Source organism: Sardina pilchardus, chromosome 18 (genome assembly GCF_963854185.1).
Source record: "Sardina pilchardus chromosome 18, fSarPil1.1, whole genome shotgun sequence".
Classification (NCBI taxonomy): domain Eukaryota; kingdom Metazoa; phylum Chordata; class Actinopteri; order Clupeiformes; family Clupeidae; genus Sardina; species Sardina pilchardus.
Genome location: NC_085011.1, coordinates 19156381 through 19170216, shown reverse-complemented (window position 1 = coordinate 19170216; position 13836 = coordinate 19156381). Strand labels below are relative to the sequence as shown.

Below are 13836 nucleotides of genomic sequence, written 5' to 3'. Positions count from 1 at the left end.
ATTCTTTACTGCATGCATGCTGCTCTTCGTACCGTTTGTTTGATCGATGCCTCCGCTACCGTGTCCAACTCCACGTGCACGCTTTCTCGGCGTGGCGGCGGACTCGTTCAGGTCTAAGTCTTTAGAGGGCTGTGAGGGGGAGGAGAGGAGAGAGAGGAGGATAACATGGAAAGTGAATGGGACAGATGACGAGCTGCTGGAAAGGCACTCAGATGAAGGGGACTCGAGGTAAATGTCAAAAGGTCAAGGGGTCACTTTCATGGACTTCACTGAGTCAATATCCCCCCCTGAAATTTTTGGTGTTGTGGTTGAGCTATGTCCCTACATGATTTTACCAACTGATAATGGACGGACAGGGAATGTAATATTTATGTGTGTGTGTGTGTGAGAGGATTTTCTTGTCAGTTTGACAAGTGGTGTGGATTTGCTCTGAGAGACTAAATATAGTTTAATACCCTTGTTATACTGATATAGAGCACCTGTGTTTTAATCCTTTACCAGAAATGCTACAGATCGTTTAACAAAAGTTAAAAGACTGTCAGTGCGTTTGCCAGTCCCTCGTCTGGTCATTGAAGCGGTGTGTAAAAATTCACACAGCTCTCCTAAAAATTCATGAAGAATGAGAGGAATGAGAAGCCAGAGCACGCTGGTGGTGTGTTTCTTGTCAAGGCCGGCACTTCCTCTCTTTTTGTGAATGATAAATCAAAATATCAGTGCCGTCTGTAGTAAATCTGTCAGCGGCACCACTGGTGTGTGTTATCTGTTTATTTTTTGGATCTCGGAGATCAAAAAATCTTCAGGTTGGGCAGATATCACGGATGTTGTCGATCGGTGTCTGAATGTTCCTGAATTTCCATATAACCCCCCCCCCCCCTAACGTTGGGTGTCATGTGGATGCTGGTTGGACCCCCCTGTGCTACCTCTTGGCTTGACTTCCTTCCTAACTTGACTGACTTCCTCCGCAGCCGCCACATGCGCCCGTCGGGCCGGAGCATGCTGAAGAGCACGAGTGTGAGCGGCGAGATCTACTCCATGGAGCGCACCGACGGCAGCCAGTCGGACACGGCGCTGGGCATGCTCGCCGACGGCGCCGACGGCAACGGCAAGAAGCGCCGCTCCAGCCTGAGCGCCCGCGTGGTCGCCATCGTGGGCCTGCCATCCCGCCTCAGCCGCAGCACCTCCCAGCTCAGCCAGACAGGCAAGTCGGCCAATCAGGGCAAGCCGTCACCGCCACCCCCCACCCCCCTCTCCCCCATGAGGCCCAATCAACTGCACTTGTGTGTGTATCTCGACTCGAATGTGTATGCCACTGCTGTTGAGTAAACTGTTCTCTTGCACTGTTTAATTGATTTGACATGATTGACAAACAATATTTAATTAAGTGTGGGAATGTTTTGGCATGGCCGTTGCCAATGATGTAGTCAGTGTTGGCAAAGCAAAGTTTTGGGATAAGGACTAATCCCTGTGAAATTAAACAGAAGCTGGCATCTGTGCTGGTATTTATACCACAATATTTTCTATTTAGAGATAGAAAACACTTTTTGATGTTTTGAAGGTAGGCTAGCTCTAAACAATCATTTTTTGGGACTGTGAGTCTGAAACTGTGTTTCTACTGGGTACTGGATAAACCCAAGATTTTTTTACAGGGTCATGGTCATGGAGACACACTGTACCCTCTTGTGTTTACAGTTTCAAGTGGCCATGTGTGTGTGTGTGTGTGCTGACAAGTCTGTATGCCCTATATGGCAGTGGTGGCGTGGTTTAGTTGACCCACTAACCATTCGTCCTCCTCGTGCATGTTTGACTTCTCCTTTGACGAGAAGTCAGTTTCCATGCCGTCAGCCTTCTCAGTGTATTCGGAGGTGTTTGTCTCTCTCTATGCAGTCGGTTGTGCTAGATAAGACTGCGCTTTAGATCCTCATTTGGAGTGGACTCCTAATCTGTAATCCAGTATTTTATTACAGATCAGAGAGTACACAATTCTCCTGCATTATTGCCATTGATCAACTCATAAAGAAAAACTCATGAATATACAGTAGCCTATGTGCCTTTGCGGAAATAAGATGTGTTTTTTTTTCCTTGAAGAAAATGCCTTAATGGGCTTGAAATGACTTTAATGCGTCTTTACACCTGCTGCCTCATCTACTATAATTTGATACATCAGAATGGTAATGTATTCAACAAACTCAACGGTTGTATAAAAAGATACTCGGCTAATGGGAACTTATCATCAAATAGCTATCAACAGTGTTATGCTAATGTAGGCCTAGGCCGCTAACTTTGACACATTAGCTTGCTTGTTAAATGCGCTAATGCAGAAGTTATTTTCGAAAATGATTTAGAAAAACTTCACTCTGCAAGTCAGTCAAGATTGGGTTCCCTTCATTATCATGTACAGTAGCAAAGACAGACTGTTCTGATTCATTAGTTTGATGCACTGCCTATTGGAATGAGAAAGGCTCAGACATGAGGTTTACTTTTTATGTCACTCATGATATGTGTTGTAACCCAAAAAAGCACACAATGGACATGTTAAAAATGTTGAAAAGTTTATTTCTGTTAGAAGGGGGTCTTTAAAAATAGCATACCTGCCTTTGAGAGTGTAGTATAGCAGTGCACAGTATGGGAAATACAGCATCTTTACATTTTGCTCTTGGATGCTTTGCTGCTGCAAGCGAAGTGCATAAATCTACCATTTACTATTGATCTCAGTACATCCCATGAATATATCTCATTTGCACTGAGTGGACAATAAGGGTGCTTTGTCGCAGCCTAAAAGACTCCAATGCTGTACCACAGAAACACGTCTTATTCTCTCCAAGCTCCTACTGTAAAGACATCTGTCTCTCTTTCTCCGTCTGGAAGGCAGGAGAAAAGATCTATGTCCCTCAGATTGTATGCAGTAGAGATACCCTGTCTTGCTTTTGGCTCGGATGCGGCCGATAGGTAATCAAAGACAGCAGGCACTGGCAGCCGAGAAGCCTGTCATCCCAAGATCAACACTGGGCACTAATCAGATGTAATGTAGATGAATACCTTTGAAGTCGCTTCTGACGTTGTTTAAAAACGTATATTTCAAGAGCAGTCTATTTATGTTGTAATAAATGGATCTCCAAATATATTTCCAAATATATATTTATATATATATTTTTTCTTCACATATATATATATATATGGAGAGTGGGGGGGAAGCATTCTTGGCTTCACTGACTGCCAGAGCTCTAGATAATATCTTAAAAGGCCCATCGGATGATAAATCAGATAGCGAGCGTGGCTGCGGAGCCCCTATAAATCAGTCCTTTTAAAGATCTCCGCTGGCCCGCAGCAGGTGGTCCGTTCCACTACCAGTCTCTCGCTGGTTCTCACATGGTGATCAGATCCCGAAAACAGGAACGGGTCGAGGGCATGGCGCGGCGCGGCCAGGCCAATCCGGCTGCCATAAAACTACAACATTGGATCTCGGGCGGCTTATAATTATATCCCCGTTTCCCTGAAGAAGCGTGCAAAGAGCGGTGAGCCAGTGGGAACGACCGGACAGCGTCCTGCCAAGCGCGGCGGTTCATGCGGAGCTGTGTATTTTTAGGTGCCCGTGAGATTGCTCTCGTTTGTCTGGGTTGACAAGGGCACGGAGCAGCCTCAAGCCAGCGAGCTGCGATGAGTCATCGCAACAGGTCATGTGTCTCCAATCAGGCCTGGCAAACACTAAATATGTGTGTTTATCTATTATTATCTCATACGCGACGTATCCTTGCACCCCCTCCACCCCAACACACCACACACACACATACACACATACACACATACACACACACACACACACACACACACACACAAACTTCATTCAATACAATTATTGGTATATGTATTTCACAAATGCCTTCAATTCTCCCCATAAATCACTTTCTGAAAATATTGTGGCAAATGATTTGGTACCTATCACACACACACACACACACACACACACACACACACGTATGCACACACAGACATACACACAAACACGCACGCACGCACACACACACACACACACACACACACACACACACACTAACACTCCATTCAGAACTTGTACAATTACTTGTATTGTATTTGTATTTCAAAAATGCCCTCAGTTTCCCATAAATCATGATCTAAAAATATTCTGGCAAATGAATATTGGGTACCTATATTACACACACACACACACACTCACACACACACACACACACACACACACACACACACACACACACACACACACACACGGCTCATAAGAGATTTCACGGCAGGCCTTCACCACAATTTGTTCAGTCTGCCTTTCATGCACCAGACTTGACTGACAGTTGCATGATGTGCAGGTGGGCGGGGTGGGGTATAAAATCTGCACTTTGCTTCTTTTGTAACATTCTTGGGCTGGAACAAACCAGCCTGGCCAAGAACCTTCTCAAGCGCGCCATGTGCGTCCTCTAGGCCGGGCCGCTAGCTCTTCTGAACGATGCGCCATCAATCACCAAGGGTGGGGTTGGGATGGGAGCAGGGGATGGGATGGGTCTGTGGAAATAGACAAGCAAAGGCACCACAGGAGTTGACATGCAGATGGCAAGTTTGGCTAACAGGTCACGGCTAACCAATAGCTGTGTTTCCTCTGTAAATAAGATGTGGAGGGTGAGTGTGTGTGTGTGTTTGTGAGAGTGCATATGTACAGTGAGTGTACACACATATACACACACATACAAGCACAGTTCTCAGGGCACACACCTCAGCAACACACACACACACACACACACACACAAACACACAAATGTCACCAGCCATTTTGTCTTCGTGTGATTCCCTTTTAGAAGCTGCCCAGAAGCAGCAGAAGACCAAGGGCAGCCAGGGTGGCATCCAGCGTAGCCAGGAGACGGGCATGGCAGTGGAGTACCCACGCAACGCCATGGCCCGCCAGGCCAGCCGCGAGTCCACCGACGGCAGCATGAACAGCTACAGCTCTGAGGGGAAGTGAGTATGGGCGTCCAGTCAGCGCTTCCTGTTTCAGAGTAAAAGTCCTGAAAAAGCCTGAAAAATGCCCGAAACTGGCCAGTAATTGATTTAATGGTCACGGAATGGAATGACGTACTGCTGAATGTGTCATCGTCTCTCCCATTAGTTACTGTCATTTCTTTCCTGTTCTGTATTCTGCACAGAATTGGGATTGGAATCTCAACGCTACATTTTCTCATTTTATGTCTGTGTGGCGGTGACCTTGTCTACTTTGTAAACATTCCCTGTTCTTGGAGAGATAAAGTGACAAGCAGAGAAACCAGCTGGATGAGGGAACAAGTGAGATGTAACCACGGCAACCTGTTTACTCTGCGGAGCCAGTATCCTCTCTTAATCTGCTCCATCACACAGATCACAATCACGTGACACTAGAATACCAGAGGATCCTGACTATTAGGCATCGGCTCAGCTGGTTGTGCCAACATGTCACGTCTGGTGTATTGCTGAACCCTCTGTGTACAAGTCTTTGATGGCATTTAGCACTTCTCCATGTTGTCAGAGAGCTTCTTTATACAAAGTGATCATGAAATGACTCGATCGCTTTGATCGATCGTTTCACGAGCTGTTCGAGAGAGGGGTTCGGGTCTCCAGCTAGAAACACGGATTGTGCAGCGTTGTGTCCCCTCGTCCGTCCTTCGGACAAAGCAATCATTAACGTTATTGTCGGGACATTAATCACGCTGCTTCTTCAAGGCCACTTGACCTCCCCTCTCTCCATCCCATAATTAAAACACGCATCATCCATCAGCCCGAGGCCCCCTCCGCCCCAGACAGCCGTCGGAGCGGCCAGACTGAAATAAACCGCCCGGGTCCAGCCGGCTGTCAATCACCACTGACTTCAGTCCTTCAGCCAGCCTATGCCAAGACAGATGTGGGGGAATGACACTGCCATTTGAAGCTAATTATGATCATATTAACCAGACCGCATGTTGTTTTCTGAATACACCTCCCCCTCCACACACGCACACACACACACACACACGCACACACACACACACACACACACACACACACACACACACACACACACACACACACATACTCATGCATACTGTACATGCAGGCTTACACACACTCATACAAACAGATACATATACACACAAACACACACACACACACACACACACACGCTCTAAAGACAGATACACACACACACATACAACCACACACAAGCAGGCACACGTATATACACAAACATACCAACATGCTTATACAGACAGATACACACACACCCACATACACACAAATCGGCACACATACACACAAACACACACACAGACACACACACACGCGCGCACACACACACACACACACACACACACACACTCACAGACACAACTGTATAAGCAGGGGCTCTCTCATATGGTTGCTCGCTAGCATGACCACAGCTGGCACCTCTGGCCCGGCATTCTTGGGCGGGTGAGGTCATGGAAACGAGCGCTGGCTTCAAAGGGAACGTAGGTTGCATTACTACAGAGCTGACGAGCTGGAACTCAGGACATGTCTTAAATACCTCAACCAGAGAGAGAGAGGGAGAGAGAGAAAGAGAGATGGAGAAAAAGAAAGAAGGGTAGCATAGAAGAGGAGAGGAGTGCTGCGTCTGAGGCTTTTGTCCATCTTTGGGCCCTGCTGATGTGTCAGACTCCAGGCCTGAGCCAGAGAAGGCAGCTGTTCCCAGAACAGCCAGTTAACACAAGTCAAGGAAAGGAGCCCAGTGTCAGCTGGAAGCTGGTGGTAATGGTTTTCAGTCGCTCGCTTAGAGACACAGTGGTGGCAGTTGTGGTCAAATATTGCATCTTTATAGAGTGAGACGGATGGCAAAATGTCCAAGAAAGGGTAGCCAAGTAGCTAGGTTTTCATCCAGTGTGTTTTAATGTCTTTTTGATCATTCAAATAGGAGAAAGAGTGGAAACACTTGCAGTTTGCACAAAAGCATAATTCACTGGAATGGGATGGATTAATAATCATTTTACTGTAAATTTTACGTAAAATGTCACAAAGGTTGATGAAAATGGGATCAGGAAGGCCTGTTGCAGCATTATCCTATATTATCATACAGTATATTTCATATATTATTCTTGCATTTCTGATTTTTCACTGGCAAGTGTGAGAAATCACTCTTAGAATAAGCATGCCTCTTACCAGAACCTCAGTATCATCTCACATGTGCAGCGTAACATTGGAGTTCCCCTGTGTATTTTGAATGTGTTTTTGTGCTTGCTGGATGGCATGTACAGTATGGTGAGCGTGGGCCACTCATGTTCGTGTCTGTGTGTGTCCAGTCTGATCTTCTCAGGGATGAGGCTCGGGGCTGACAGTCAGTTCAGCGACTTCCTGGACGGCCTGGGCCCCGGTCAGCTGGTGGGGAGACAAACCCTGGCCACGCCCGCCATGGGTGAGTCACAGTGGGAGAGTGACATCATCACATAGGATTCAGGGACTCAATACAAATCCTGTATTGTAGAGGGGAAAAAAATTGTTTTGTTTATCTTCATTCTCTTTTTTATGTAGTAATTATATCGGTAATGATATGAATTGATATTATTATGAATCTATCTACATGTTTTTATTTCTGTATACTTTGGCAACACAATTGTAGTTAGAAAAGATCTATTTTCAGTTTTAGAAGCAGTTTTCAATTGAAGGTCTTACCCCTCGCTCTCTCTCTCTGATCCTCTCTTTCTACTCTCTCTCTCTTTCTCTCTCTCGCTCTCTCTGATCATCTCTGTCTACTCTCTCTCTCTTTCTCTCTCTCTCTCTATCTCTATCACTCTCTGATCATCTCTTTCTACTCTCTCTCTCTCTCTCTCTCTGATCATCTCTCTCTCGCTCTCTCTCTCTCGTTCCTACAGGAGACATCCAGATCGGCCTGATGGACAAGAAAGGTCAGCTGGAGGTGGAGGTGATTAGGGCCCGTGGCCTTACACCCAAACCAGGATCCAAAAACCTCCCAGGTGAGAGCTCTCCTCCAGGACTCTGTCCGCTCCAGTCTGTCCTCTCGTCATCTTCTGCATGGACGTCTCAGAGGACATGTTTTATAATGTAGAAACTCATGACCATGAGATACCATGAGACCATGGCCTTACAGTACTTTACTGTAACTCCAGACTGATTAGTCAGGGGTAACGTCCAGGCCTCCACAGAAATGTTCCTGTAGTCTACTCTAAATAACGGGAAGAAATTTTACTGTATGGGACAAACAAGCTGGTCTGGGCCCTGCTGGACTCGGAAAAAGAATTACCGGCACATTATTGCATCACAGCTTATCTGGATTATATCTCACAGGCAGGCAGGCAGGCAGGCAGGCAGGCAGGCAGGCAGGCAGACAGACAGACAGACAGACAGACAGACAGGTAGATAGATAGATACTTTATTGATCCCCAAGGGGAAATTCAAGTTGGGTAAAGTTTTCAACTCACAAGAATCTCTGTGGTCACTCTTACTAAACCTGCGCTTCGGTCTCTGTCCTCTTGCAGCTCCCTACGTCAAGGTCTACTTGCTGGATAACGGGGTGTGTAAAGCCAAAAAGAAAACCAAGATTGCACGAAAAACACTCGACCCGTTATACCAGGAAGCGCTGCTTTTTGACCAGAGTCCGCAGGGTAAAGTTTTACAGGTCAGTTCTCTGAATGTTACATTCCCCAACTCCGTGGTTTGTTTGCCATGTTTTCTCCCCGATGAGGTCTATACGGTAAAGATCTATGGAAAAGTATTGTACAGCAATTACCCCCAATAAAAAGCCATACGGCCTACACAATTTGACATGCAGAAATACACAAGTGTCATATAGATTATTGTATGTTTGACGTCATTCATATTCACATAGAACATAAATCATAGGCTAGCCTACAACACATGTGAGCAGATGGCGAGCAGATTGGCGATGTACGGTTATTGTACTGGCAGAAAATGTGTAGTTTTCCTGTTTGTTTGTGGGTTACAGTTTCTGCACTTGCTACAGTATTAATTAACGTTAGTGTGTTTCTTTGGGTTTTGTTTGACACAATATCCTCTCTATCCCTCTCAGGTCATAGTCTGGGGCGACTACGGGCGAATGGACCACAAATGCTTTATGGGAGTTGCACAGATCCTATTGAAGGAGCTGGACCTTTCAAGCACAGTGATTGGCTGGTACAAACTCTTTCCTCCTTCCTCATTGGTGGACCCTACGTTAGCTCCACTTACCCGACGGGCTTCCCAAACATCACTCGATAGTTCTTCAGTGCCGCCAGGCGTTCGGTCCTAGTGAAGGGGGAGGCAGGATCCCCTCTCCCACCACCCCCCCCCCCCCCTCCCAGGACTACCTAAGCGGACCAAGGACACACACCTGTGGCAACAATCAGAGCCCTGAGAGACGGAAAAGACAAACCAGAATCACGATCAAAGCTTTCGCTGGAGCCTGACAATCACTTCTCCACCCCTTATATTTTGGTTCTTTTTGCCATTTTTGTCCTTTCTCTGCAGGTCTGTCGAGGTTTGATTTTATTTTGTTGTTTTTGTTTCTTTTTTGTTGCTGGCTTCATTCATGCTGAATGTGACCTGGTTCCATTCAGTCCCAGTGCGGAAGGCGAGAACAGACCATTTGTTGACTAAACTGGCCAATCAAACTGGTCAGTCAAAGTAGTGATGGCTGACTCCTGGTGGTCAACAGTGTCAGTAACATCATCATGTTCTTTCTTCCTCCTTGCCATATAAGGAGTGTGGGCGTGTTTGGGACAGTTAAGACAGGGCTACTGAAAGTTAGGCAGGCCACTGTAAGACTGAGAGACCCCTCCTTGTCTGGGGTTGTACCACAGGTCAAAGGTCAATAGGCCCCGCCCCCCTATGGTACATGCTGACCTTAACAAGTCTGTTTACAGAAGATCTCTCCAACTGCTTTGCCTTCTCACTGTACTCGTATCTTGGTACAGGGGCACACACACACACACACATAGACACACCATACACACACACACACACACACACACACACTACACACACATACACACGCATACACATACATACATATACACACACACACACACACACACACACACACACACACACACACGTGGAATGTGAAGACCTGTGTTATGTTTCCTGACATTTGTTTCCAAACATAAGCAACATACTGGGCAGTTCTGGGAAGCCTCTTCCGAAAGTTTCTTCTTCATTTAATTATCAGTCATTCCCTTTTTAGTTTCTAGAATAGTGTTCAAGTGCACACAATAGTGTAAGTGCACTCAAACTTGCAAAGCCACTGGCCATGGTCCTTCCATAGGTTGTTGACGTTCAGCCCGAGTTTCAGCATAAGCCACTTTCAGCCGTTGCCATGGCACCACAGAATGCGTCACATTGACATGTGATTTTGCCTTGGCAATTGCCAATCAAGGTTAGATATGACTACAGGAATGGTCTGCTGATTATATTTTACTATCCAAGAATAGTTTTGGGTTTTTTTATTTTTGTTTTTTTATGTAAAGCAAGCGCAAAAGCTTGATTGTTTTTTTTTTTTGAGTATCAGAGAGTTACTGCATTTTGAGAAACAGATAACAGGTTAAATTTAAAAAAGCTTGATTTTGTCCCCTCTTCAGCCATTCATTTTCTACATTTTGTTTCATTTTGTTGTATCAAATGTTTCTCAAGAATCGACATTCACACACATAACCCCTCTCTCCTCATCTAAATGTGGCAGTAAAATGCGGGTTGTGTTTAGACCAGAGTTTTGTCCAGAGATCTACTCGATACAAAAAAGAGATAAAAGACGACAAAGGCCACCCTCTCCTTCTCGCAAGAGGAGCCAGCATGTCTCTGGAACGGTCCCGAACTGCATGCACATTTTGTAAACCAAGACGGATGAGAATTAAAAAAAATAATAAAAAATAAGAGACGAACATACTCGTGTGTTAGTTCCACATACTGTAGGCAAGCTTGTGTGTTGCATGCACCTGTACAGTTTGCTTGTATTTAATGAATAGATTAGCCAATGAACTGAAGCCATCCATTTCATACGTGGACATTTGGCCTGGTCCCGCCCTGCTCGTTGTCCCCCCCGCGTCGAGGCTCGGTGTCTTTGGGGGAACATTTTTTTTCTTAAATGTTTTATTTTTTAGATTTCCTTTTTTTTAGAAAAAAAAACAACAACAAAAAAGATATCCCTGTTGATGATCAAAAGTGCTGTACTGTCTGTTGTACTCAGCCAACACAAGTCCTCTGTGCGTATGGAAGGTGTTGTTGTTGCTCTAGTTTACTACAGAGGGACTACAACAGACTTATAGAATAATGTGTATAAAAAATCCAGAGCTATCTATATATGGAGTATAATTATGATTATACAGAGAAAAAAAAATACAGGATAGAGAAATATATATATAAAGATATATATTTAAAAAAGAGTGTATCCAAGTTAAGATCACCTATACAGACACACATGCACATGCAGTAATAGGAGTCAGTTGATACGAGTCAGTGATGTACTTGCTTGTATTTACTCTGTGGCCCAGTCAATCTGTGGATCAGCAATCTGTCACCTCGGGCCGTTGATCGGTACCAAGGCCACCAAGGGACACCTTCAGATCTTTCCTTTCCTCCTTCTCCTCCTCCTCTCACTCCTTTTCCTCGCCTCTTTCACTCTCTTTTTTTGTTGTTTTCCTAAACACGGTAACAATTCAGATGTTAAACATAGGAAATTGGACTGCCACCAATCTATTTTGCTTTATTAATATCCCTATCCCCTTAACACTCGGTTAGAAAACAAACAAACAAACTCACACGCTTCATATTTAACCAATGATGAGTTTACTTTGATGTCCGTCGAGGCTGACTACTTTCCTTTGTCAGTATTATTTAAGAATACTGATTGTTTACAAATCATGTGTTCCACTGAAACAGAATAGAAGGTATTCACTGCAACATTTCTTGTTTGTACAACAGATGTGGCTCAAATGATGTGTATGTTTTATATTCAAGAGTTCATTTTTATTATTTACAAATAAAAGAATGTGTGGAAGAGATTTGACTGAAGATTCTGTTATTTGTATAATATGATGTTGAAGTTGGAGTCCCCACTGTTTTCTGCCAGTGATGAGCTCATTGCGGAGGGAGAGTGTACTGGACTAAGTTCAAATTACAGGTGACAACAGCAACCCAACTCCCCCGCCAAGTGTCAAGATCTAGTACTGCACACAATTAGTTTCCACACAAAAGTAGCCGCTAATGACTTGGGAAGTTACAGTAATTGTGGGAGGCTGTAGACAAATTCCTCTCCACGATCTGTTTTTCTCTATCATACTTCACACATTTCATGTTAAAGCAACACAATGCAGTTATTTCGCCATAAAACTAGATGAACCACATAGCGGTACAAAATATGACCATTACTCAGTTCTGCACATTCAAAAATCAATCACGCAACACTTGTCAATTTGTTTCTATTTCCTACTCCATCCCCTACTTTTGCAACATTTATAAATGAGTGTGTGGGTGTTTGCGTTTGTGTACTAGATGTGTGCTTCTGTGTGTGTGTTCGCTTGTGAATGTGTGTGTGTGTGTGTGTGTGTGTGTGTGTCTTTCTTGTGGAGGGGGGGGGGGGGTTAATGGGGTATGTGTGTGTGTGTGTGTGTGTGTGTTTATGTGCGTGCATGTTTGTGTGTGTGTGCGTGTTTCTGAGTATGTTTATGTGCTGTATGCCATACGTGCTATATGTGCATGCATGTATGTGTGTGTGCGTCAGTGTGTGTGCATGTATTTATGTGCGTATGAGTTTGTGCATGTGTGTTCATACAGTATGTGTGTCTGTCTGTGTGTGTGTGTGTGTGTGTGTGTGTGAGAGAGAGAGAGAGAGAGAGAGTATCTGAGCCTTGTGTAGTAAATGTATTTCAATATCCTGTGGCAACCTTTTGCTAAACATCGCCATCTACATTTATTTATTTATGGATGAAGACAAAAAGAAAATAATCCAAATGATATCATGCTAAAATAAAATACGTATTTCCAGCATGGTCCTTGGTGTTAAACACAGGAAACAAAGACATACATGTACAGTATTACAAGGGAGAAAAAGACATCACAGAAAACCAAATAAAAAGAAACAAAAATGCTGTAAAAGCTATCCAATGTATCAATAAATATTCACCTTGTTCCATAAAAGCTACTTGACCTGTCTTTTAAAAATCCCTCTTGGTGATAGGAGTTTTATGTTAGTCTGTTTTTGACTAACTGGGTACCATCTTAGCACTAAATGGAGATGAATATTGACACCAAGGGGCATAAATATAAATTCTTCCATTGTGTTGAATGCCAAGGACTTAAAAGTGTTAAGGATTGTGCTGTCACCATGTTTTTAAGCAACACCAGAAACAAAAATGCAAACTTGTGAATAACTGCATGTGGAATGTTTGGACACAACAGAGAAATGAATTGAGTGGCATGCAAAACGTGACACAATGCAGTGTGTCTTCTTTGGTTGTGGGTATACAGTATGTACACTCTTTAATCAAATATCCATCAACAGCTTGACCCACTCCTAGATACATTATTCAATTGCCAAACACAATTGCAATTTAAAGAGTCACTTCACCCCATAACTCCACCCACTTCACATTTCTGAAAAAGGCTTTCAAAATGGGCGAGACATTCTGAAATTTGAAGAGGGAGTGCAGCACTGCTGCAACCAATCAACCATGGTGATTTCGTGTCAATCTGGGAATGAGTGCTGCAGACATGTAGCCTGGCAAGCCAAACTACACAGAAATGTATAGTCTGGGGTCGGACCATTCACAGAGTTGAAGCCTGTGGGTGGGATGAACAGTTGTCTTTCAAACTGCTTCTGCACGT

The 13836-nt window shown here is 44.3% G+C and overlaps 1 protein-coding gene across 5 annotated transcripts in view; it reads left to right on the top strand.

Moving 5' to 3' along the window:
• The window catches only part of LOC134063472 (regulating synaptic membrane exocytosis protein 1-like), a 37077-nt gene extending 27121 nt beyond the window's left edge, over positions 1 to 9956 (top strand). For all 5 annotated transcript variants that reach the window (XM_062518963.1, XM_062518962.1, XM_062518961.1 and 2 more), the window contains 6 exons: positions 966 to 1198; positions 4821 to 4980; positions 7305 to 7417; positions 7875 to 7976; positions 8499 to 8638; positions 9050 to 9956. In XM_062518963.1, coding sequence (XP_062374947.1) covers positions 966 to 1198; positions 4821 to 4980; positions 7305 to 7417; positions 7875 to 7976; positions 8499 to 8638; positions 9050 to 9268 — 967 coding nt within the window. In that variant the 3' untranslated portion in view covers positions 9269 to 9956. The remainder of the gene's footprint in view (positions 1 to 965; positions 1199 to 4820; positions 4981 to 7304; positions 7418 to 7874; positions 7977 to 8498; positions 8639 to 9049) is intronic.
• The last annotated feature ends 3880 nt before the right edge of the window (positions 9957 to 13836 follow it).